This window comes from Pholcus phalangioides, unplaced genomic scaffold, assembly GCF_987345545.1.
Source record: "Pholcus phalangioides strain wild (caught in Gottingen) unplaced genomic scaffold, Ppha-v1.0 ptg000020l_1, whole genome shotgun sequence".
Lineage (NCBI taxonomy): Eukaryota > Metazoa > Arthropoda > Arachnida > Araneae > Pholcidae > Pholcus > Pholcus phalangioides.
The window spans coordinates 925712-951919 of NW_028301613.1; the positions used below are offsets into that span (position 1 = coordinate 925712).

The 26208-nt window shown below is 40.5% G+C and overlaps 3 protein-coding genes across 9 annotated transcripts in view; 1 reads left to right on the forward strand and 2 right to left on the reverse strand.

Annotated features, from left to right (window-relative positions):
- LOC149070705 (muscleblind-like protein 1) overlaps positions 1-9204 on the reverse strand; it is a 139235-nt gene extending 130031 nt beyond the window's left edge. For all 7 annotated transcript variants that reach the window (XR_016194996.1, XM_089248751.1, XM_089248755.1 and 4 more), the window contains exon 1: positions 9081-9204. The gene's annotated coding sequence lies outside the window, so the exon portion shown is untranslated. The remainder of the gene's footprint in view (positions 1-9080) is intronic.
- A 6173-nt stretch (positions 9205-15377) lies between these two features.
- LOC149070706 (uncharacterized) lies at positions 15378-16037 on the forward strand. The gene has a single exon (XM_089248795.1). It carries the CDS (start codon positions 15378-15380, stop codon positions 16035-16037), a length of 660 nt encoding a protein of 219 aa, XP_089104921.1.
- Positions 16038-18592: 2555 nt separating this feature from the next.
- Positions 18593-26208, reverse strand: part of LOC149070707 (FERM, ARHGEF and pleckstrin domain-containing protein 2-like) — a 69557-nt gene continuing 61941 nt past the window's right edge. The window contains exons 23-24 of the mRNA XM_089248558.1: positions 25266-25417; positions 18593-22790 (exon numbers count right to left, since the gene is read on the reverse strand). Coding sequence (XP_089104684.1) covers positions 22733-22790; positions 25266-25417 — 210 coding nt within the window. The 3' untranslated portion in view covers positions 18593-22732. The remainder of the gene's footprint in view (positions 22791-25265; positions 25418-26208) is intronic.

Below are 26208 nucleotides of genomic sequence, written 5' to 3' on the forward strand. Positions count from 1 at the left end.
CACAGTAATTTCTACTAAAAGCACAGCATGATGGAAAGTATTGTCCGAACATACAGGATAAGTTGAAAAAAAAAAGCATTATCAAAAAGTATCATGGACAACATTGTAAAAAAATCTAGCATTGTCAAAAAGTATCATGGATAGCACTGTAGAAAAGAATGGGCATCACTGTAAAAAAATCTCTAGCATTGTCAAGTGTTTACCAATATACGCATCAAAATTCAATTTTACTCCTCCAAATTTCGTTGCGGAATGAAAATACTCCTTCAAATTTTAGGTTATCATAGTAGTTATTTGTCACCGATGAAAATACCCTTTAAAATTTTGTAAAAGAGTGAAATTACTCTTTAAAAAATTCATTTTCGGATATAACACTGCTATGTACCCTTCCACACAATAACGCAAACCTTCCTTTCCAAGGGGTGTTCTGAAGACCATTCCCCACATTGAGGGTTTCTTTATTACACATAGCGGGGGGGGGGGGGATCCTTACCCTTTGGGTCGTCGGGGCTTCCGAGATGAGTCGTTCAAATCCACTTACAGCCAGGGATTCTTCAGCTACTCGTCACGACCCAAACTTGATTCGCTTCCAAGATGGGCCGTACAAATCCACTGTTAAAAGTCCTGTTATAAATACAATCATCGCGTCTCACTGGTTTCACTAATTTCCAAAACCAAATAGTCCCATGAGTCGCGAAGCTGATCTTGTTGTCGATATTGGGTCGCAGCAGGGAAAAAGGTTGAGAATCCCTACCATATACAGGCTGTTTCACCATAATTGACCGAAAGGAATACAAAAATCCTGTAGTTCATTTTAAAATTCAACAAATAATATGAAAAATGGTCAACAAGGAGAACGGAATTTATCTTGTTATTACTGGGGGGGATATACAAAAACTAAAATTCCCTATACGGCCAACAATATAACAAATGCAAATTAGTAACTTTTTCGCTTTTCCCTATGGAAACTCAAAGAAATTTGCCTCGTAAAACTAGGATAGAAATTCGTCGAGAAAACTCAGAATTTTTTGGCATTTATCAAAATGAAAAATTTTCCCAAGTCGATTCAGCCCTCGAGACTTAGCAAATTTTTCACTGAGAAGTGACGCCAAAAAAAAAATCACGAGTTTTCTCGTTGAATTTCGATCCCTAATCTTAGGAATAAATTTCTTTGAGTTTCATAGAGAAAGGCGCAAAATTTACTAATAGTATAAGATTTGATTTTTGTATTTGACCAAATAATAATTTTTTGGGGGTTTTCAACTATCACAGATAAATTCCCTTCTCTTTGCTGATCACGTTCCATATTTCCGTTGACTTTTAAAATGAAGTATAGGATTCATATTCCTTTCGGTCAATTATGGTGAAACAGCCTGTGTATATAATATTCATCCAGTTGATACAAAAACATTTGAAAAACTCTAATTCATCAATATATGCTGGTATATATATTGCATCACAATCAAAGGACCTCTACCTTCCACAGGTGGGCTGAAGTCATAACTGATGCGGTATTTAGGTCACGAAATGAGAAAAACCCACGATATCCAGTCACTGATGTGTGAAAGAAAGAGAAAATAAAATAAAGAGACAAGATAATCATATAAGTAGGAATTACACATTGTTCAAACACTTACATTATGTCTTTTCGTGGGGGAATAACATATTGTGGGATCAAGTTTCCTTAGTTTGAAGAAACGAGAACCACTTTCTATGAGTGGAATCAATGAATCGTATCCGTATTTATCGAACAGAAGCAAAATATGAAGGCAGAGCTCCTTATTTAAGGAGCTTAACACTTAAAATGCAAGCATGCATTAGCAAACGTGAGCGACATAAATGGCAATTGTACTTTCTACTCTATCAACGAATATCCCCGGCACTGCTGCTCTATTGGTGCTGGTTGGGATGATGAAAAGACAACTCCTCACTACATCTTCGTCTGCCAGCGTAGGGGTCATTCAAGTATTACGTCAGCATCGGAGGGGGGGGGGTTCGGATTTGCTGACTTTTGATGACAAGAGGGGAGGGGATTTGAAGGTTGCTAACGTCATCAACCACCCCTTTTTGAAGACATGAAATATTCTAAGCTGCTGACGGAGGGGGGGGGGGGGTCAGTGTTTTGCTGACTTTTGCTTACGTAATACTTGAATGGCCCCTTACCCGTTTCGGTTTGAAGGGGTTTGGCTTGACACCAGTTGAAAGTAAGCATGTCTCGCCAGGTAGGAGGATCCCAATTTTTTTAAATCCGACCTGCGCCAGAAAGTCATACTTTTTCGCCGCTGTGGTGGTCATAATAACGGATTCGCATCGCGAGGATCCGGGTTCGAACCCCACCGTCACAGCAGTGGTGGTCGGCTGAAGTTGGTTTCCTGTGGTTCCCAACTTCGAGGCGTAAATGCGAGCCGATCTCCCCATTAAAAAGTCTCGCCACAGCGAGCAACAGGCGTACAACGATAAAGTATTCAATCATTACACTTCAATCATAGTTAGAAAAACTGGTGGCAGATGGCAGCACTACACACAACAAACATTAAACAGAAACAAACTTCGTCAGGTTTCACTACACGTACATTCCCGCATGTACCAATTCGTTAGAGGTTCCGCAAAGGAATATGGACGAGGTGCATGTGTGGTTTAGTAGTAGGAGGACCTCAGAAAAAAACACTTTGCCCCAGGATGTTATTTCGTTGTTTTACTTAGGTGCACACCGTGATATCTCCCGGCGTACCTCCTGCCAGTGAAGCAGTGGTTCTCAAACTTTTGCACAGACTCCCTCCATTGCTATAGCCTAGTGGGCATTAGCCGGCAGCTCCCTTACATAATCGTCAAGCTAGAAGCTCTACTGCCCTATTATTTATATTTATATATTTCTCAATAGCTCCCTCATCCGATCAATCATTTGCAACAATGTCTCCATTGCACCTAGTGGTCATTTGAAAGCATTACTCTTTTGCTTTGGTGATCATTAACATGTAGCTACCTCGAGAGAAGTAATTTATCTGTGACTCTCTAGTGATAATTTATCCCAATTGCACACTTGCCTTTGATCATTTACATCAATGCCGCCAGGCCCCCCCCCCCCAGGTCTCAGTGATCATTAACCTGTGGCTCCCTTGCCCCAGTGGTCATCATTTGTAGCCTGGCTCCCCCGTCTTTAGCTCCCTTCCACCTGTGGCTAATATGACTTAATGGTCAGTGACCTGCAAGTGGCAGCTCCCTTGCCAGAATGATTATTTGCGAATGGCCCCCCTATGAATAATTACAATGATGATTACTGTATTTTAATGTGTATGAGGGTAGCCGTTTTGTCGAAAATTGGGTCACAAATGGAAAAAATAGGGATTTCTTATAATGTATTATAGATAATACCTTTCACCTTTTTTCCAAATTTTAAGCCCAAAACATCAGGGGGGGGTTCCTTTTACACGTTAAAATGAGGCCCGTCATTTAGGGGGGGGGGGCCGCCCCCCCCCCGGCTTTTGAAAATACACTACAAATGGTATATTTGTGTATATATATATGCGTACCTTTAGTACATGCTCTTTGCCTCTCTCCCCCCCCCCCCGGCAAAAGTTGAAATGACGGCCCTGGTTAAAATACAGTATACCCCAATGACTCTTTTTCTGAAGTTGTTCAAAATAGTTGGGTAAAGTCTAATTCCTACTGATTACTATGCAAGCACACACACACCTCAACCTTATTTTCCCTGATTCTGTTGTCAAGGTTTGGAAATGCCCCTCGCCTGAGAGCAAAAATGCACAGTTTGAAATTCGCTGTCATACAGCATACAAAAACCCCATTTATTTTCAATATCACCATCATCAGAAGCTAATGGAAAATATCAGAACTTTACTTGATTATCTTTGATGCATCCCATTCATGTCATGCACGAATTCACACAACTCTTATGCCATTGTTACTGTTTCCACACACATTTCCTTATCAATAAAGATACTCGACAATCATTGAAACTAATTTTCGAGTAACTGTTTTTGAAGTATTGAAGAGAACGTTATTAAAAGCTGTTATGGTATCATTTTGGATAGATATCAAACAGCTTTGTTAAAATATTGTGGATAGCATTGTCAAAATATGTTTATTGTGGATAGCATTGCCAAAATATGTTTATCACGGATAGTATTGTCAGAATATATGATGGATAATTGTTGAAAAGCATCGTTGATAGCATTTTAGAAATATATTACAGTGCATTGTTGAAACATATGGACAACAGTGATGAAAAACATCAGGGATAGCAGCCATAGATTGTGAAAAAAAAATATGGACAAATTTATCGACATGGATAACATTTCTGAAATGCCCCAAAGAGAACATTGTCGAAATAAGTTATATTATGGACAGCATTGTGGAAAAATATCATTGATAGCTCTGTCGAAAGACAAGGACAGCATTTCTGAAATACAGCATTTTCACTAAAGATATCGGGGTAAGAGATCAGAGAATGTGGAAAGACATCATACAGAGCATCTGTCGAAATATATGAATGAGGGTATCAATGAAAAGTATTAAGGATAGCATTATGGAAGAATGTCATAGATTCCCAGAAAATATAATGAATAAATCTGTCGAATGGCATGGATAACATTTCTGAAATATATCATACAGAGAGACTGTTGAAATGTATCATGGACAGTGTTGGTGAAAAGTATCACAGGTAGTACATGGCAGAAAGATATCAAAAATTGCTGGAAAATACCATGAATAGCTTTGCCAAAAGACATAGATAGCATTTCTGAAATACGTTATAGATAATGCTGTCACAAAAGCCATCACAGAGAACATTATCGAAATACCATGAAACCCTTCCCCCCCCCCCCTACTACAATGGTACACCTACTTTTTCTTTCAAGCCGAGCCCAACTCTGGTCTATCGCCAGGGCAATTTACTACCAATCGAGTTGTGCTGGAACTGTAAGTGTGTGTACTTAACAATCTGAGTGCGTATATAGTGTTGTGTGCATGAATTTTTTGGTGCTCCATCTACATTTCAAAATTGTGAGTGAAGTGTAGTGATTGAATATTTGTACTGTTGTTGGCCTGTCACACAACTGGATATAATGATAAATCCCCTCTGCAACATTTTTTTGGTCCTCAGAGTATTGTTATTACATCAAAATTTCACTGAACACCATGGACAAGATTGCAGAAAGATACCATAAATTGTTCGAAAATACTATGAATAGCTTTTTTGAAAGGTATTGGGGGTGCATTTCTTAAATATATCATAGTAGGCTCATACGAACGATCAGAGATAGCATAGAACTACTAAAAGGCCCCAAAGCAAAATGTTTTGCGATGTTCTGCAACGAGCCCTCAGCTGACTGAAAATGTTCTGCGGTAAAAATTCGCATATACATAATAGCGTTTTTCTACACTATTCTTAAAATTCTTCCAGATTGTTCTGCAACAGCACTGGTTGTTCTGCGACGCATGTCGCACATTTTGGCACATTCTGCTTTGGGGCTAAAAGGTATCATGGATAGATGGATAGCATTTTCTGAAAATATGATTGAAAAACAGCTGTTTATTCGATAGAATTGCACTGACAATAGCAGTTGAATTAATAGTAGAATGACTGATTGATATCATAGATCATATAACAGTGTTATCCTCGTACAAGAATAGCATAAGGGGATAGGTACATATCATATAAATTTTAAAAAAAATAACATTGCCGAAATATATCATGGATAGCGTCATTGAAAGATATCCTAAACAGCACTGTCAAAGGATATCAAGGATAACATCGCTCAAATTGTATCACAAATAAAATTCCTTGAAAGATACATAATGGACAGTATTATCAAATGCATCATGACAGGTCAAAAAAAAAAATTAATCGGCAGCGAAATTTCATAGATGCCAAGCATTTTTTTTTCCAGGAAAAATCAGAATGAAATACTGTGTTCTTTGACTTGTCTGGGACTTCGGGACCTCTCTCTCCATGCTGCTACTACAACCGCTTAACCATACATGCAATTCGCACATTCACTTTGCAGAACAGCATTCTTCTAACAAATTGGTATATACCGGAATGTGTGTGTTCTGTGCGGCCCCCTAACGTATTTCTATTATCAGAGTGGTGATTGTTTTGCGTTCTTGTTGGTGCTGCCTTCTGTCTTCCATATTTTGGAATAAAAATGGTAAATGCTCGGATTTTTTTTTTTGTTATGTGGTTATCATGTTGAAAGTCTGCCTCTCTAAAGAAAGACTTTTTTCAAATGGGAGAACAGCTTACATTTGCGCTTCAAAGTTAGTAAACCAACTTCAGCCGGCCGACACTATGCCGCCAGCAAGGTTCGAACCTGGATCCTCATGAGAATCTTCTTTCCATGCTAGCAGACATGCTGACATAATTTCCAAAAATTTTGTTCTTTACTCAGATTTCAGTTATAATACATAGAAAAATTTAAAAAAAAAACTAAGTGCCCAATATCAATTTTTTAGTTGCCATGGTGACCCGCCACCTGGGATTTGTCAAGCCCTGATAGATATTATTCTTTGGAAAACATTATGGATAGCATAATTAACAGCATTGTCGAAGTATAGATTATCATAAAAATTGCACTGTTGAAATTTATTGTAAAAACACATGCTCATAAACAGCACTGTCAAAGTATATAATGGGTAGCTCTGTTGACATGTATCATGGAGATAATATATGCATCGCAGATAGCATTCTTTTCAAAAGACATCATGGATGGCTTCATCAAAAGACATTACAAACAGCACGGATGAAATACAGTCGAATACTGTTATAGCGAAAATCTCATATTAACGAACACTTTTCTAATCCCCCAAATAAGTTTACATAGGAACAATGCTGGGTTATATCATAGATAACATTCCATGAAAGATATCATGGCTGCTGTGGTGGTCGACTGATCATAGTGACGGACTCATATCACGTGAGGATCGGGTTCAAACCACACCGGCACCACAGTGATGGTTGGCTGAAGTTGGGGTTTTCCATGTTCCCCAACTTCAATGCACAAATGCAAGCCGATTTCCCCATTGAAAAGTCTCCCCACAGAGAGCAACAGGCCTACAAACGGTACAATAATTCAATCATTACACTTCACTTCCAAAATATAGATGGCAGCACTGAAAAATCAGGGAAACACTATATATACTCATTTGGACAGTTAGGTACATACGCACACTTCTGGCACAACTCACTTGGTAGAAAATTGCCTGTGGCAATAGACTGGAGTTATTCTTAGTTTGAAAGAAAGATATCATGGATAGCAAGCACCCCTTAAGAGACATGTGGGATAAAGCACTGACATAAAATAAGATTATTAATCAAAAGCACAGCATGATGGAAAGTGTTGTCCGAACTGACTAAGTTGGGGAGTAAAGAATCATTACCAAAAGAAAAAAAGATAGCAAAGCTGAACAAATCGCAAAAGCTAAAGTACCATGGAAAAAATTTTTTAGGCACCAAAGAAATTTCCCCAACCTGAAGAAAAAGGTCCAAAATTACGCTTTTGACTTTTTCAGGAAATAGCTTTCACATTGGCAGATATGCTGCTATAAATTCCAAACATTTTGTGCTACTCTCAGCCTGTAATTTAGTAACTACACAAACGAAATTTTAGGCGGCAATCTAAATTTTTTAGTCATAATCACGACGTGGGATTTATCCGGCCCCGATAAATAGCATTGTCAAAAAGTATCATGGATAGCATTATCAAAATGTATCTTGGATAGCATTGTTAAAAGATCATTCCCAGCATTGTTAAAAAGTGTCATCCACAGCATTGTAAAAAAAAAGTACCATGGATAGCAATGTCGCAAAAATATCACGGATGGCATTGTTGAAAAGTATCATGGATAGCATTGTAAAAAAGTATCATGGATGGCATTGTCGAAAAGTATCATGGATGGCATTGTCGAAAAGTATCATGGATAGCATTGTAAAAAAAGTATCATGGATGGCATTGCTGAAAAGTACCATGAACAGGATTGTAAAAAAAGTATCATGGGTAGCAATGTCGTAAAAATATCACGGAGAGCATTGTCAAAAGGTATCATGGATGGCATTGTTAAAAAGTGTCATCCAAAGCATTGTAAAAAGTGCCATCCATAGCATTGTAAAAAGAGTCATGCACAACATTGTAAAAAAGTGACATGGATTGTAAAAAGTATCATGGGTAGCAATGTCACAAAAAATATCACGGATAGCATTGTCGAAAGGTATCATGGATAAGCATTGTTGATTGATATAAGAAATAGAATTACTGATGAACGTGGATAGCATTGTCAAAACATATCAAAGACAGTATATTATCAAAAGATATCAATCATAAGATATCAATGATAACATTGTTAACAAATATTTCCAGGATATCATTGTTGGAAGATGCCAGTCCTTTTCATACATCATTCTGGTGAAAATTGTTTAAAAAAAACGTTCATTTCTTCTTCCCCCCCCCCCCAAAAAAAATTTTTCAAAAAATGTTTCCAACAATGTAATTAAATCCCTTCGAATCAAGTAAAATGATAACTAGAGGTGTTTATATCGAGAGGGGGCGTTACTTACGATGACAACATTGACTAGGGGAGGAGGAGGAGAGGTCAAACTAAAAATGTTTAAAAAAAACAGATCCCTTAGCAACAATCGATTGTATCTTCAAATAAACGTCAACAATCAAAAACACACACAGAGCAGAGATCGGATCACCCACCAACAGTCACGTGCACACGTAAATGACGCTTCTCTTACGAAATCGCACTTTGCAATCAACCACCTGCTCTCACACACACACACACACACCGAAAGCAGACGATAAACAAATCATTCGCAGACGATCACGACAATCATTTCACCGCGACAATCAAGCAACAATTGAAAAACTTGAGCTCTGTTGGATAACTACCAGACGATAATGATCGGGCAATAATATAACGAATTAAAACGACCGACAACAGTGAAAGTCACCACACCCTTCCCAACAACCGACGATCTTGATATTTGCGTGTACGGGGGGGGGGGGAAACCATTGTCGCGACAACAATGAAAAGAAAAAATAATAATAATGATTGTTACTCACTTTGAGGGGGGAAGGAATCAACAGCGAAGGGCAGGGCGCGGGCGGAAAAATAAAAAAGCTTGTTTGAATCTTCCCTTAGGAAACTCTGCACGTTCCCGAACGCTGCGATGGCGCCATGTTTAGTGGTGGCGACGGCCGCCTTCGCACTTTCCCTCTCACTCTTCCCTCTGATTTGGCGAGAAACTGACGAGAGATAGCCAAAAAGGCATCACTTGGCGGTGATGTATCAAGCTTGTGGGGAAAACGTTTTTTCCCCCCACGTGCGATGGGGTTATGGCGTGAATAATCATTTGGCGATTTCGGTATGAAAGAAATCCGTTATGTCTTTCAATATCTGGGTCTGATTTCCTCATGGGGGTCACGGGCGTCGCCAAGGTTGAAGCGAATTCAAATTTGAAAAGGGGGGGGGGGGTTCAACAAATATTATCTCAGGGGCTCTCAAATTTCAATAATTTTAAAAAATTCGCTGACTGATATTTATTTGTTCAACTATGGGGCAGCCGAGTCGGCTCTAAGGGGCACCACTCTGGGTGGGGCGCCAAATCCGAGTTGAAGGAGCAAAAAAAAAACTGACTACCCAAAAAAACGTGGTCGAGGGCGCCAGTAATAGATCCCGCACGGGTAGAGGTTTTTCTCGAGGGTCGCAAGAAATGTGTCCTACACGGATAGAGACAGGGTTCCATCCCTGGGGCCCGGGATGATTCTTATCATCTTTTCCCCGCCCTAAATTACTTTAAAGGGGGGGGGGCCCGTAAAAAGTTTGGTCTAGGGGCCAGCCAAAGGTCCAAGCCTAGAGGCTCCAGGATGTGGTAGAGATTTTATTTCTCGAGGGGCGCCAGAAATTAGTCAAGCACGGTTGAAGATTTTTCCAGAAGGGGCGCCTGAAATAAATCCTGCACGGGTAGAGACAGCAGCCGGGTCCCTGGGATGTTTGGTGAGACTCTGGGACTCTCTCTAGGCTTCTCTGTAGTGAATGCCACAAAAAAAATGATAAAAATCATCGGACTACAGCCCTCGCCACAGGGCCGTCTTAACACATGGGGCCCACCCGGGCACGGCCCGGGGCCTCAGAAAAACGAGAAGTAGTTGAATTTTTCGAGAATTTTCCAGGTAGGGCCGCAGAGAAATCACTTGGCCAGGGGACCCATGATGCCCTTAAGACGGTGCTGCCTCGCCATCGTTGAACGAGTACTCGGAGTGTCAAACTTTATATGCTGAGAGGAAGGCAAATTGTAAAGTTGTCCTCTCCCACCTTCAAATCCCGTTTTTACGGGAAGTTTACCCACTCCCACCTCACGTGTGGATCCAACAACGTTTACAGCGAGGGCACTAGGAGCAGAGGCGTATACGAAGCGGATGCTCGGGGGGGGCCCCTGTGCCTCCTCGAAATGCCAATTCAGCTTACGCCCCTGCTCAGGAGATGTGTTTCGAGGAGGAGGTGGGTGACATTGAGAGATACTGTAATTGCAGTTTCAGTTATGTCCCGTTTTTTTGACAAAACACAACAATTATTTTCTCGCACACTATTACTTTTTACTCCTAACCTTTTGCGCGCGCACACTCGCCCTGACACATCTTCAGCTGTGAATTGAGGCCGGAGTAAGGGGCTTGCCTACAGGATGTGTGATGCCTCCCCCCCCCCCCCCACACACACACACATAGTCAAGAGCCAGCAATTCTTTAAAAAAAAAATGTTCACTGAGCTTTCGAAAGACAATATTCTGAAGAGCCCCCCCCCCTCCCGCACCCTTTCAAGGAAAAAGCACTGTATATGTTTTAATGCTAATTACTGGAGCCCGGAAGTTTAGGCACTAAAAATGGTCGAAATAGGCACTAAAAAAAAGGCATTTATAATTTTTGGAAGGAAGAAGAAAACAACTGAAAACAAAGGTATTAAGGGTCCGAAATCTAGCTGAAAAAGTGGTTGCACTTAATCCGTCTATTGTTTTCATTATAATTTATAATTACTGCATTATAATGCAAGTTAGACTAATTTCAAGCCCAAAATAAAATGTCAGTAGACCATGGGTGGAGATACGACGGGGGGGGGGGGGCAGCGTCAAAGGTGCAGTCGACTGATCTAATGTATAAATGTATATATGAATTGACATCATCATCGTGCCCCCCCACCCAGACTTCCAAGTCTATCTTCGCCTATGCAGTAGACCAGTGTTTCCCAAAGTGGGCAATATCGCCCCCTGGTGGGCGATGGAATGGTCCAAGGGGGGCGATAGAACCTACTGATTTAACATAGGATCCTATGGGTTTGCTTGACTTTGGGGGACGATGTGAAGAAAAAATTTCTGATGAAGGGGGCGATGGAACAAAAATTTTGGGAGACTGCAGTAGACCCCCCCCCCTCGTTATTAAGTCAATTCCAGGACCACAATCACCCCCACGTCGTAATGGGGGCTCCTTCGAGTTACGAATAATTCTCGTTTATTTGTTGTATTATTTGGAATGATTAGTTGAAACATAGATACCTTGTGTGTTTTAATGTAGTAAAAAAAAACTTCTTCCAATGGTGTGTGTGTGTAAATGTGTCTATACAAATGTATGTGAATGTGTCTATACAAATGTATGTGAATGTGTCTATACAAATGTATGTGAATGTGTCTATACAAATGTATGTGAATGTGTCTATACAAATGTATGTGAATGTGTCTATACAAATGTATGTGAATGTGTCTATACAAATGTATGCAAATGTGTCTTATATGTGTCTATACAAATGTATGTAAATGTGTCTTATATGTGTCTATGCAAATGTATGTAAATGTGTCTTATATGTGCCTATACAAATGTATGTAAATGTGTCTATACAAATGTATGTAAATGTGTCTTATATGTGTCTATACAAATGTATGTAAATGTGTCTTATATGTGTCTATACAAATGTATGTAAATGTGTCTTATATGTGTCTATACAAATGTATGTAAATGTGTCTTATATGTGTCTATACAAATGTATGTAAATGTGTCTTATATGTGTCTATACAAATGTATGTAAATGTGTCTTATATGTGTCTATACAAATGTATGTAAATGTGTCTTATATGTGTCTATACAAATGTATGTAAATGTGTCTTATATGTGTCTATACAAATGTATGTAAATGTGTCTTATATGTGTCCATACAAATGTATGTAAATGTGTCTTATATGTGTCTATACAAATGTATGTAAATGTGTCTATACAAATGTACAATTTTAGATCGATCGTCGCCAAATTTTGCATATATACCAAATGGGACCCGACTTGAACGATAGGCTACTTTAAAATTTCCTCAGAGCAGGGCAAATGCCCCAAATGGGCAAAAAACTGTCGGGCAGCAATGGTTTTTTGGGCCTCAACATACTTTCGGGACGTTTACATTGGTTACCGTGGTTCCCTAGCAATGCGTTTCAGACGTGTATATGCCTTTACAATAGTTTGGCACTTCTCTAATCCTGTTAGCATATGTATAATAGTTTATGCCTTTATAATGGTTTGCCACTTTTTTTCAATACTCCCAGTAATGGGGCTTTTTGAATAGACGTCATAATCAGCATCGCTTTGAGGGTCAGGCAAAGGGTGATCCTCATTGAAATCAGTGTTAAAATTGCCGATTTTACTGTAGAAATGCGAAAATTTGGTGGGGGTTTTCTGTCACATCAATAATTTTAAAAATTGTATTGAATTCTAAATTTTTGAAATACTGAGTTCACTTGAAGATATTAGCTGGACCTACATTTGAGTTGGATATCCATGCTATAACATTGATTTCAACTTTTTATTTACATCATCTCAAGCATGAAAATTAATGTCTTTTGATATTCAACTGCATAAATTCATACAGTTTAGGATGTGTTTTAAAATTAATTATGGGCCCATAAAGTACATCAAAGAAATTCCACAGCTTTAACTAAGCATTTTTGAAAGCTGAAACAGGCAGAGATGGATAACTTTAAGTTCAAGGGGAAGGGATCGAAATACTTAGCACCCCTTAAAAAAGGAAAATAAAAAAAGAGCTCCGTTAGCCACCTTCTTGGGGGAGGGTATCACCACTTCTCCGAGGGGTCCCGTCCCTTTTAGGCAAACGTGTTATCCATATAGTGATGTGCCGGAGGGAGCAACTTATTGTGCACGGTCACTGTTGTCCCGCATTTTAATTGAATTTCCTCATATTATCCAGCCCTTGGTGGAACGACCTGCCTTCTCTGGATCCGCTCCTGTTTCTGGGTGAGGGCGTTTTAGAAGTTTCAGACTGCTTGAGCTGAATGTAGAAATTTTGACATCTGAATTTATTATTTGGTTTTTCTCGGGCACCGCTCACGGCCAGGGCCGCAACTATAGATATTTTGTCACTCGCGGGGCAAGCACACATTTTGGAACCCCCTCCTCCGGTTTAATGTCGGAGCAGTTTCAGGGTAAACATGGGGTGATCCACATTAGTCCAGTGCCCCCGGGCACCAAATGCACCTGCTGCTCCCACCCCCCAACCATTCAGTTGCGGGGCCGCAACTGGCTAACGGCCTAGTACTTCCGGCCATCCCACTTCCTTATGGGAAAACTAACATAATTTCAAGTTTCGCGATCCCATGCTCCATATTTCTTTGCGGCTGACATCTATCTATGCATCAGCGAACCAGAAACTGAAATTTTAAGTTGATACCGATAGAGGGCAGCAGCTAATCACAATCGCCGCAAATTTTAAAAATAAAATGTACCGCACTCTCGGAAAAATACGGAAAAAACGTTTGGGGGTCATTCAAGTATTACGTCAGCATCGAGGGGGGAGGTTTCAGATTTGCTGACTTTTGATGACGGGGGGGGGGGGAGGTTGAAGGTTGCTCACGTCATCAACCACCCCTTTTTGAGGATATGAAATATTCTAAGCTGCTGACGAAATTTTGCTGACAAGGGGGGGGGGGGTCAGTGTTTTGCTGACTTTTGTTGACAAGGGAGGGGGGGTCAAAAATGGCTAAAAATCTGCTTACGTAATACTTGAATGGCCCCTTGTCTGTGTCGCGCATAAACACAGGTGGACATAGACTTCAAAGGCTGCGAGGGGGGAGGGGTTGGCAAGGCGCATTGATGGTTTTTTCCGCCTGTGACTCCCAAGTCCTGAAGCCATAGGCGGAGATATACTTGGAAGTCTGAGGGGGCACGATGATGATGTCAATTCATATATACATTAGATCAGTCGGCTCCCCCTTTGACTCTGGGGGGGGGCAGTGCTCCTCCACGCCCCCCCCCCCCTACGCCTGAAGCAGGATCCCCCAAGGTTGGGATTTTAAGCAACCCCTCCCCCACCAAACCAGATTTTCCACAAACCCTTCTATAGTGAATTTACAGCATGGAGAAAATAGAATGATTGTTGTAATTGTCCGGGGCTCCAGAGAACGCCCCTCCCCTCCGATTTAATTTAGACGGAGCAGCTGAAGGTTGAATATGGCAATCCTCTTTATCCCAGTGCCCGGGGCACGAGATGCAGCTGCTGCTGCTGCCTTCCCCCCCCCCCGCAACCGCAAATGGCATCCCCGGCTCCGACGCCACTTCCTTATGAGAAAACTCACAATTTCAATTTTCCCGATCCCATGCTCCATATTTTTTTTGCGGCTGACATCCATCTATGCATCAGTGAACCAGAAACTTGAAATTGATCGTCCAATTTAACAAACCTGTTAGTCCCAACCTTATGGATGCACATGCATATACTTCTTAACTGTTTTGGACTCTCGCATGGCTCCCACGGATGGGGGGGGGGGGGGTTGACAGGGCTCCAGCCCTGCGGCCCAGGACAATTACTATCATTTTATTTTCCCCATGCTATAAATTCACTATTGAAGGGCTCGTGAAAAGTCTGGCTTGGAGACCCACCAAAGATCCCAGCCTAGTGGCATTGTCCCAACAAGCTAAAAAGAAGCTGGATTCTACGCAATATTCTTGCTATACATCACGAAAGCATATTCGACGACACCGACCAACGCCCTTCAGACAATCACGGGTCTCCCTCCACTAAGTCTCTGGACAGTGTTTGAAGCCAAGATGGGACTGCTGACCAGGCTTAAAAGACCCGCCAGACCGGAGAGAAGCAGCGGGATAGTCACGCCCTCACAAATAGACAAAAAGGCTACAGGATGGTCGGCCCACCCAGCCACCAGCACGGGCAAATCAGTCTGAAACTGGAGCAACCAACAACAGAGACAGAGATTTACACAGACGGGTCTAGAATGGATGAGGCCACGGCGGCAGCTCTCGTCATCATCGAAAAACAGAAAATTAAATAACGAGACCTCGGTCTTCCAAGCAGAGATGCATGCTATTCTGGAGGCAGTCAAAAAGGCCCAAGTGATGAATCGACCAGTCAGAATAATAACGGACTCTCTCTCATCACTTCAATCGATTGATGACCCGCTATCCAAAACGGAAGCAGCCAGAATTATCAGAGGAATTCTTATTAATAGCCCAAACATCTCGCTCTCCCGGGTCAAGGCGCACGAAGGCAACTGGGGAAACGAGGAGGCAGACACACTGGCTAAACAGGCCACCAAGAAGGAAACCGTGGACCACCACCTCCCGTTCCCCAAAGCATGGGTTAAAAACAAGTTTAAGCAAACCACGCTTCGAAAATGGCAACAACAGTGGGAAACCATCATCAAAACAGGAAGAAAGATCTATCAGATCCTTCCGAAGGTCAAGATTGGTGACAATGGCTGGTCAAGGGGAATGACCCTGTACTTTACAGAGCACGGGCCCTTTCCCGCCTACCTCAAAAGATTTCATGTTCGATCAACCGACAGCTGCAAGTGCGGGGAAAGAGGCACCCCCATGCACTATTCCACAAAAATGCCCCCTCACAAAGGAGTTGCATTTTGGTGCGCCTTCAGAAGAAAACATACCTTTATAGAGAGCGGAGCTTCTGAAAAGGGCAGACCGCACGGAGAAAATAGGAAAACTTATACGCCTTCTTGAACATAACCAAAACGACTACATGCCTATTGAAGCTCGTCCACAAAGTAACAGAAAACCCTCGATGGCTGCTTCGTCAGAGGAAGACTCAGAGGAGGTGGAGGAATAAAGTGATAAAAGGACGCTCGACATCGCCAGTGAACCGCCCTCCAACACATCCGAAGATACGTTTTCAACTCTCAGCTTAGATACGAAAGCAAACGACAAGTACCGACAACATCATCTGCCCCCGAAGTGGCACGATGTCGCGAGGCAGAAGATGAACTGCACACAGGAAACACTGCGCTCCCGAGGAGGCTTATGCTCGCGAAGCAGTTTCTGGCATTTTTGTAAATAATTGTTGAATATGATATTTGATGAAGAAATTCTGGAGAGACAGGGCTTCGCTTGGTGGTGCGCATGTGCAACATCGGGAGCCACAGCTTGGTAAGGAGCCAGATGGCAGAATTGTATCAAACCACGTCGGAACGAGCGGCCCACAGGGACACCACTAATGCTGCTTGATGGGGGAGGGGGGGGGGACTGGATAGTGCCAGGATAAAAAGAGGATAGAGGGCTGGATGTGCCGGACCGGGTGGCCTTCGAATGTACCTCGAGGGCTTCCCGGTCGGACACCCTCAGCACTCTCCAGCACGGACCAACTCAGCCGAGTAAATGGCTAATAACCCTAGCGGGACAGAACCAGGTCCCTGCCTGGTAAGAAGAAGCCTAGTGGCATTGCTCCAGGATGTGGGAGCCAACGGGTACTCATGCTTGCACCACACAAACTGTAGATCGCTCTTTTGGTCCTGCACTAAACTGGTCCCTCGCTCTCCGGGTCTCTCTTTTGGTCATTCACATGCTTAGACCAGGGCCGTCTGCAGAGCATCATGGGTCCCTAGGCCAGCTGGTTTTTCTGATGCCCCACCTGGTAAATTCTAACAAGATCTAATTTTTTTAGGCCTGGGTGGGCCCATGCGTTAAGACGGCACTGGCTTTAGACACGCCGACTCTTTTGGTCCCTTGTCCTCCAGGTCACACTTTTGATCATTTCCCCATGGTTATACACACTCTAGGGGTGATTCTTTTGGTTATTCACGTATCTGCACTCTTTTCTTGGTCATTCACATGCTTGCACACACACTCTAGGTCACTCTTTTGATCACTCACATGCTCCCCAGGTCACCCAAGTCTCTTGCTCTCTAGGCAGAGACGGATTTAAGGTTTCACTGTCTGTGTTACTACCGTAGTTTGTCACTTTTTCAATCCTCCCAGTAATGAGACTTTTTGAATAGACACCATCATCAGCATCACTTTGAGGGTCAGGCAAAGGGTGATCCCCATAGAAATCAGTGTTAAAATTGCCGATTTTACTGTAAAAATGCGGAAATTTAGTGGGACTTTCGGACACATCAATAATTTTAAAAAGTATTGAATTCTCGATTTTTCAAATATTGAGTTTGCTTAGAGATATACGAAGCCCAGAAAATTAAATATCAAATAATTAGCTGGACCTACTTTTGAATTGGATATTCATGCAATAACATTGATTTCAAACCGTTTATTTACATTTCTCAAGCATGAAAATTGAAAATTAATGTCTCCATATATTGTCTTTTAATATTCAACTGCATAAATTCATATAGTTTAGGTTGTTTTAAAATTAATTATAGGCCCGTAAAGCACATCGAAGAAATTCCACAGCTTCAATTAAGCATTTTTGAAGCAGAGACACGCAGGTGGAAGTTCGGGCGGGGGAATCAAAATTCCTAGCAAAAAAAATTGTCTCGATTTCCGGCGACGTGCCTTCTTCAGAGATTTAAGGACATCTCCCCATGTGGAGTAAGGTACAGCGTTTGTGGAGAAAAATCACCCAGACAAAGCTGTTTGTTGCAGGCCGTGTCTTCAGCATGTTCAGTGACAATGCATTTTAGGCAAATCTTAAAGGCGGCAGAAACCAAACCTCTTTGGACAGCTTTCTTGTGAGACATGAGTCCACTGACTCGGAAGCTGGTCCTAGGGCCAAAAGATCAAGAAGGGAGAGTGACCCCGGATAGTGCCCCTCGATACTTAAGGTCTTATGGGAGGGGGGGGGGGAGGATTCTCCTTCCAAACAATAATATCTACACCTCTCCCCCCCCCCCCACTATTCGCCATCTCTTCCATACGTCAAGAAGAGTCTTCAGAAAGGTATAACAATGTAAATGCTATGTGTTAAATGTTCATTTATTCTTTATATTAGTCTTTCATATTCATTTTATATTGATTTCTTATTGTTTTTAGCATTAAACACTATATTTGTTCTATATAAAATGTGTTTTTGGTATTATTGTGGAGTGTCTAGAACAATATAATTGGATTTACATTATATGGGAAATAATTGACTCGGTTTTGGATTTCTCCGATTGTTTTAGGATGGATTATCAGCGAAAACTGAGCATTTGCAAATTTGTCACGAATTTCACTCGCACAAAACATAATAACCAATCAGAAGTAAGAACATTTGAGCTAATTAACACCAGTTCAATGAGACAAATTAAAATTTGTTCAACAAAAATAAAAACACATTTTACATCATATCATTCATATAAATCTTTTTAATGCAAATTTTTCAACATTAAAAAAATAATAATCGGCCAAGTTCGGCCAACATCCTACAAAAATAGAGGCATCTAAAAATGAAAGAAATTAGTAGCACGGAACTAGTACATATAAAATCATCTTTAACATGACAATATCTCATTTTCCAACATGATAGACAGAACATTAGAGTTAACATCAATTTAACAGTTTGAGTATGTGTTTTTTTTAGTATGTGTTAGCAAGAATCAACATGGAACATCAACCCAGAATGCACATTTGATAAATGGGAATTACTATATGGAACGTGAGAAAGCTGTATGTTAAACAGGGTGGGCCAGAGAGAGTTCCCATGATGATAGTACACAAAGGCAAATCTTACACAAAGGCTTGGAATCGAAGTCGCAACAAGGGGAGTTACCTCAACCCCCCCCCCAAAACTGAATGTTAAGCATTGCATTGTTCGAGCTTTCTCAACTGACTGGAAATGTTCCGCAATAATATAGTTATATAATAATATAGTTATATAATAATTCCCATAATATAGTTACCATAATCATTTGTGAGAGCCATACACATGGATTGGAAATCCGAGTAAATCACTAACGCAAAATGCATAGCAAATGCGTGTACATATGCCTTTATGCACCCGTGGGTGCTAGGCTTGAGCTTTATATGCAAGTTTTGATTTCTAAATGAATTCTGCAGGTGCTCAGGCCAGTTGTACTGAATAATGTGGGTGCTCGAGTACCCACTGCACCCCCAGTGCTACTACTAAAAACTCTCTCTACTACTATTACTCCTTCACTGCAGATGCACCTTGTACACATTCTTTAACAGAATTTCTACCAAATTGGGTCATGCCAGAACTTGGCCTGGCCACAGTAGAGGGTTCACTAGAGCTATCAAGCCTAGAAGAGTAGACATGGTCTAGGACCTGGCTTGGCTACAGTAGAGGGCTAATTACAGCTGAGAGGGGAGATGGGTCTAGCAGATGGGCCGGTCACTGCGTCACAAAAATTCGCCCGAGCTACCAAGCTGAGATGATTAGACGTGGACCTGGCCTGGCCATGGTAAAAAACAAAGGACTCACTAGAGGTACAAGCCCTAGACATAAAATTTAAATATTATGAATTTTTCTAATTGCATATTTGTAATTTTCAAATTTGTATATTAAATTTTTTTTTTAAAAATGTCTTTCATTGTCGTGTGCATCATGTAATACATTTATATGTGCATAATAAAACACCCGACACCGCCCAGCCACGTCCCCATCTGTGGCAATAGCTAAAAAAATTGGCAATTGTCGATAGAGCCTGGGCGGTGCATGGTATGAAATTGTTCATGCTGGAATACAGCCGGTATGGCTGTGTGTTTTCTACAAACATATTTAAAAAAAATTCTTCAAGACTGTTTTGGGCATACATCACAGTTTTTGACACATTCTGCTTTGGAGGGTTGTTGAACGGCCCCTAAGAACGATCGGGCACTTTAGATCGATGTACTGTATTTTTACACCAGGTGGTTCTCAAAGCACAAGTCGCAGCTCTGCGACAAAGACAGAGAGAGAGAGAGAGAGAGTCATGCTACTCTGAAGATATTCATTTGGGCCTACGTGAATTTAACAACATTTACAGGGGGAGAAAAATGCGTATTTCTAAGATATTAGAGTTACAACAAAAATGAACACAAAACCTTCAAAATATTCCCCCGCCTATTCATTAGGATGACACTTTGCAAGGTGGCAATAATACATTTCTGTTTATCGTATCAATGACTATAGCCTGGGCCAACAATGGTAAGAATGCACATCTATTACCAGATACGATTAATGGCTACCATTACAAGGCTGTAAACCAGTTTACTTGCATTGTGTGAATTGATACTTGTTTTTCAAAATGCCTGTCATACAGGACCACCTTTATGCATGGAATCAATGGAATATGCACAGGGTGTTAGCAGGATAATAGCCCAGGGCGGCGAGTTCAAAGAGGTGGCAAATTTGAGGAGCATTTTAGAGCATGAGCAAACATATGAATGACCTACAGAGTGAGAGACCACGCCAGTGAGTGACCTGGAGAGTGTGAAAGTATACCAATGATAAAAAGAGTGATCTAGAGTGTGTGCAAGCATGTGAATGACCTAGAGCAGTGGTTCTCAACCTTTGGAAGCCAGTGGCCTGGTAAATCTCTTTTGCATATGTGAAAGGTCTGGTCATAAACACAGCTAACAAGAAATTGATGGGAAAATGAAAATGTGAATCACTTATGGCCCAGTGTGACTAGTGTTAGGGCCCAGTACTGGGCCACGGCCTGGCAGTTGAGAAACACACTGACCTAGAGAGTGTGAAAGCATGTCAATGATCAAAAGAGTGATCTAGAGTGTGTGCAAGAATTTGAATGACCTACAGAGAGAGAGAGAGAGAGAGAGGGGGGGGCCAAATCAGTGAGTGACCTAGAGCATGGTCATGCAAGCATGCAAATGACCTAGAAAGCATACAAGCATGTGAATTACCAAAAGAATCTCAAACAGAGGGAGGGACCAAGTCAGTGAGTGGCCCAGAGTGAGTCCAAGCGAGTGAATAATCAAAAGAATGATCTAGAGCATGTGTAAAGGTGTAAATGAGTGACCCAGCAAGGAACCATGTCAGTGAGCAATCAAAAGAGGGGCCTAGAGTATGTGCAAACATGTGAGTGAGCAATCAGAAGAGTGGCCTAGAGTATATGAAAGTATGTGAGTGACCACAAATATTTAGAGCCCTAAAATTGGCTACCTTTTGTTTTAGGCACAGCTCGCATGCCCCTTCTCCTGCGTATGCCTCTACCTTTTGTATCTCAAAGAAGACTACATGTAAGTGGCCTCGAAAATTCATATTTGTCCAGGGCCTGAATTTATGAGGAATAGTCCCTGAGTATATATAGTATTTGAATATCCCGATATGAACTATTCATGTAAAAATCTTGATCAACAAAGGGTTACGAGTGGAAACAGATTGAGAAGCATGATCTTGATCAGAACCCCTTTTCTTTCAACTAATAAAAATGTACGAATTCTCTTTATTTATCCTTGCCGACAGTTACAAATCTCCCAGAGGTCGAGGCTATTGGGGCTGTATCCTTGAGGGCCAAAAAACTGACCAATGAATTAACTAGAAAATCAATATGTTAGGGGGATCCCACAAAAAAAATCTTAAAGTATGGCAGTGGTGCTTATATTTTTTCCACCTTGACCTTGTCATTATTTCTCCGCAGCTTCCCAGAATAATCTAGAAAATAATCCCTCCAAAGCAATGAGTCGGTGGACATATAAATGTCACCAGCTCGCTAGGACACCTCAGACAAAGGTTACCTACATCTCTAGGAGCTTTGATGCACATCGTCACTGGACTATGGGATTCTGCTCAAGAATGCAGCAGGAAATGCTATTAACAATACAAGAATCTATGTCAATTAAATGCAAAACACAACTAAAACTGTATATCGGAATGAATATGACATCTTATGGAATGTTCGTTATGTAAAAAACCAAAAATAAAATGCAGCCGAGAATATTCTAAATAAAACGCAAAAGTAGAAAAATATAGACGTTTCCAACAGTAGCATATAATAAACAAATGCCTCGCGCGTTCTATACATCAATAACAATATCTTCTATTAATAACAACAGCGCTAATAAAGAAAATTATTATTAATGACACGCTCTATAATTTCGGCAACGAATAAGATCCAAAACTTTTAAAAATGATAATACTTACACGCACAAACAAACAAAAAAGAAACCCTAAATGCTATCTATGGTCAAACATAATCACACAAAAGCACCCTTATATCTCAAAATACATGACTACATCCAATAACACAATGCCGTTATCAGAATTCTTGTGCATAGAATATATAATCTGTATTTGTATAATCTAAAAACAAAATTCATCCTCGAAACCCTTATATGAAGATTATACTTACATATCGAGTGTATTTGTGATATAATGATTCGTCAATCAAAAATAAAAGATTAATTCCCATTCTAAAATTTTAAATTTGTTGTTAATAAAAATATGTATATAATGATTTGCTATCTCTATCATTAAGCAGTCCGAAATATACATTGGAATTCCATTGTTTCACTTTCGTGCAAGATGCTCACAATCGAGTTTTTTCTTCACTTGAGAGCGTACAGTGCTGGATTACTCCCATCCACCTGCAATGAGATGAATACAGATTAACGATTACAGTTCATACATGTTCTAAGCTTGTTCTAGCTAGTAATTTTCTTGCTCGTGCTTGGGTCAGGGAACACCCAGTAGTGTTGGGTGCGGGGGTGCTATGCATGCTTAAGGCATCCATTAAAATTTGCAGAACAAGTCTGAGCACCCACTGAAATTTGTAGAACAGGTTCAAGCACCCACAAAAATTTCCAGATTGGGTCCAAGCACCCCTCCCCCAGAATTGATTCAGAAATCAAAGTTTCCTACGTTTAGGACTACATTTGACTCACTTCGTGGTCAACGTCTAAAGCCGAACTGAAGAAAATCTTCAGTGACACTGAGCTGTATGTTTGAAAAGCCAAAGATGGCTGCAGAGTCAAGTGCAAAGGAGTAGCAAACCAAGTCCATCATACATCCAGGACGTATTGGGACTTTGTCATCAAGTAGACCCGGCCATGTCAGAAGAGGAGGACAAGGTATCTCGCCTCATGAAAGGAGTGGCACAGGATGTATACCAGGCACTGCTGATGAGAGAAGTCACCACCACTGCTGAATTCTTCAGACAAACACACCCACAGGTCACAAATACTTCCGATGCCCCTGGAAACACACTTTAACTCGTATATAAGCCATATAAACTCGTATCTATAAACTCGTGTATAAGCCAAGATTTTTTTGTTGAAAAATGTGTTCCTTAATTTAAGGAGAGGAAGTCAGCTTATACATGGGCCAGTTTTTGAGGAGAAAATATTGACCATCACTTTACCAAATCAAATAACTATGTGGTCTCCGGACGGCTAGCTAGTAGATTCACAACGTTATTGGACTACTTTAGATAACGTCACTAATCAGTAGTGATTTTTATAGCTATGTTCAAATCCAGAAGAACCAATGATGTTGAAGCCAAAGCAAAAAAAAAATCCAACTGGCTTTGATACCCAAAGGATTAATGTCGATTGTACAGCCTTTAGATGTGCCGCTGCGGTGGTTGAGTGATGGAATTGCATTGCGAGGTCCCGGGTTCGAACCTCACAGTCGCCGCAGTGGTGGTCGGCTGAAGTTAGTTTTCTGTGGTTACCAACTTCGAGGTGAGAATGCAAGCCGATCTCCCCATTAAAAAGTCTCGCCGCAGAGAGCAACAGGCCTACAACAGTAAAATCTTCAAACAATGCACTTCACTCGTAGTTTGAAAAATATGTGGTAGATGGCAGCACTATAACAAGCATCATACAGAGAAACAAGCTTCTCTCACCTTAGGTTCATAACATGGACATGCACATTCCAACATGTACCAATGTGTTGGAAGTTCCGCAGAGGAATGCGGACGAGGTACATGTGTGATTTATAGTAGTAGACTTTAGATCTCAGCATCAATAAGCCCCAATGATTACTCAAGGAATTTATGGATCGAATGGTTCAGTTCCAAAGATAAAGAAATAAAAAAATGATGCCTTAAAGAAACCCAACATTGTGTGCCACTGGGCTCACGAGGCATGGAATTGTTTCTACCAAAATCATCATGAAATCCTTTAAAAAGTGTTGTATCAGTAACGAGATAGACAGAACTGAAGGCGACATCCTCTTTGAAAGCGTTGATGGCGATGACAAACACGGTTGAAAATAGAAAATGAAGATGCAACACTGTATGACGACTTGGCTTCAGAAGAAATGTTTTACCGTATTTTCTTGCGTATAATCTGCGGTGGCACAAAATCCACATGCAAAATTTGAAAAAAGAAAGAAAAACAATGTATAATCCGCAGCTGCATATTATCTGCAGGATTAAAAAATTAAAATAAAAACTTACCTCGTGTTTCAATAATTAATCCATTGGTACATTAATTAATGAAATTTATTTATGAAACAATAGCATTATTTCAAACCCGTAGCCAGAAATTTCGTTTGAAGGGGGACCATTTTCATTTTGGGAGGAGGACCAAAGTGATAGAAAAATAGATTTGGCCGTTATTTTCTCACATTTTGGGGAAGGAACACACCTTCAAGTCTCCCTCCCCCCGCTACGGCCTTGCCTTATTTACACACGAAACAAAATTTTTCAGTTCAATCAAAACTCTTCAAATTCAGACTCACCAGAATACTCATCCAGCTGATGTCATTTTCTGCAGATTCCAGTAGATATAATCCACATCTTTTAATATGTTTAACCATTTTTTTATCAGATAATCAGCAGATTATATGGAGGAAAATATGGTAGAAAATTTTTGAATCCTTTTTTCATTGTAACTTTTATTGCATGAAAATATGTGAATGTTTTTCTCCTCTAAAATATGCTGATTTTTTTTTTTTCAGGTTTGGCTTAAACACTGGTTTTCGATTTATTGTGGTCCTGATGGGTGGGGGGGGGGGGTGTTGGCCCATTCATAAGTATACATGGTAAGTTAAAAAAACTCCAATCCCCCTTTACTTACACAAAGAACAGAAAGTAACACCAACATATTGAACCATACCTGTCCATAAAATATCGGTTTTCTGCACGGAAAAAGTAATTGTGGCTCTTGTATTGAAGCTTGAAAACGAAATCTTTGGTGATTCCATCAGAAGATGAAGGAGTCAGGACTTTATATCCAGCCAATGGGAGACTTGCCAGAGGGTTTTCATCCTTGAATTATTTGGTAGTACATAGTTTCGATAAATACATATACAACATTGTGAAACATGTAGTGAACAATTGAAACAAATCAGTTCAGTGGTTTGGAACATTACATGTTATGCTGAATCATGTTTGTGATATTTTGATGATTTATAGCTTTTACTCTACTTCCTCCCTTCTCATGTGAGGAAAGCTCTAAATGCTCGGCAGCTGCAGCAAAGCAAAACAAGAACAAAGAAAACTTTATCATTCCTTAACACACAGAATAGAGTGATGTGCTGGGCGGAAACATGAAGCTTCCCTTAATAATAGGCCTTCATGTAGAGACATCTCTCTTTCAATGCAGATTAAGTTTATGCCTTTTCCATTTTCAACAATTGGACTTTCTCATGAATGTCAATTTTTTGTTTAAGAGCTTCTAATCAACATTTGATTTTAAAAAATCATGGACAGTAATTAAAAATATGGTATTCAAGACCTTCAAAATGTATGTTATTGCCAAATCGGTCAGTTCGGAGAGTGGCTGGAGATCTACGGCCAAAGAATGAAAAGAAAAGACATAATTCTGGATCATCAACTTGACATATTTTTCCATGATAATTATGTCTACATTAGTTATGGCAACCCTTCATATCACAGTCACATGATGCTGTAATAATTTTTTCCTCTGTCAAAATTTGACGGAAAACTCTATCTATTCCATAATATAAAATCACAAACTCGAAAAATGTCCATTTCTATGCAACGGAAATTAGTAATGACTTTGGGTCAAGTTTTATTTTAACTCTGGAATATATCGG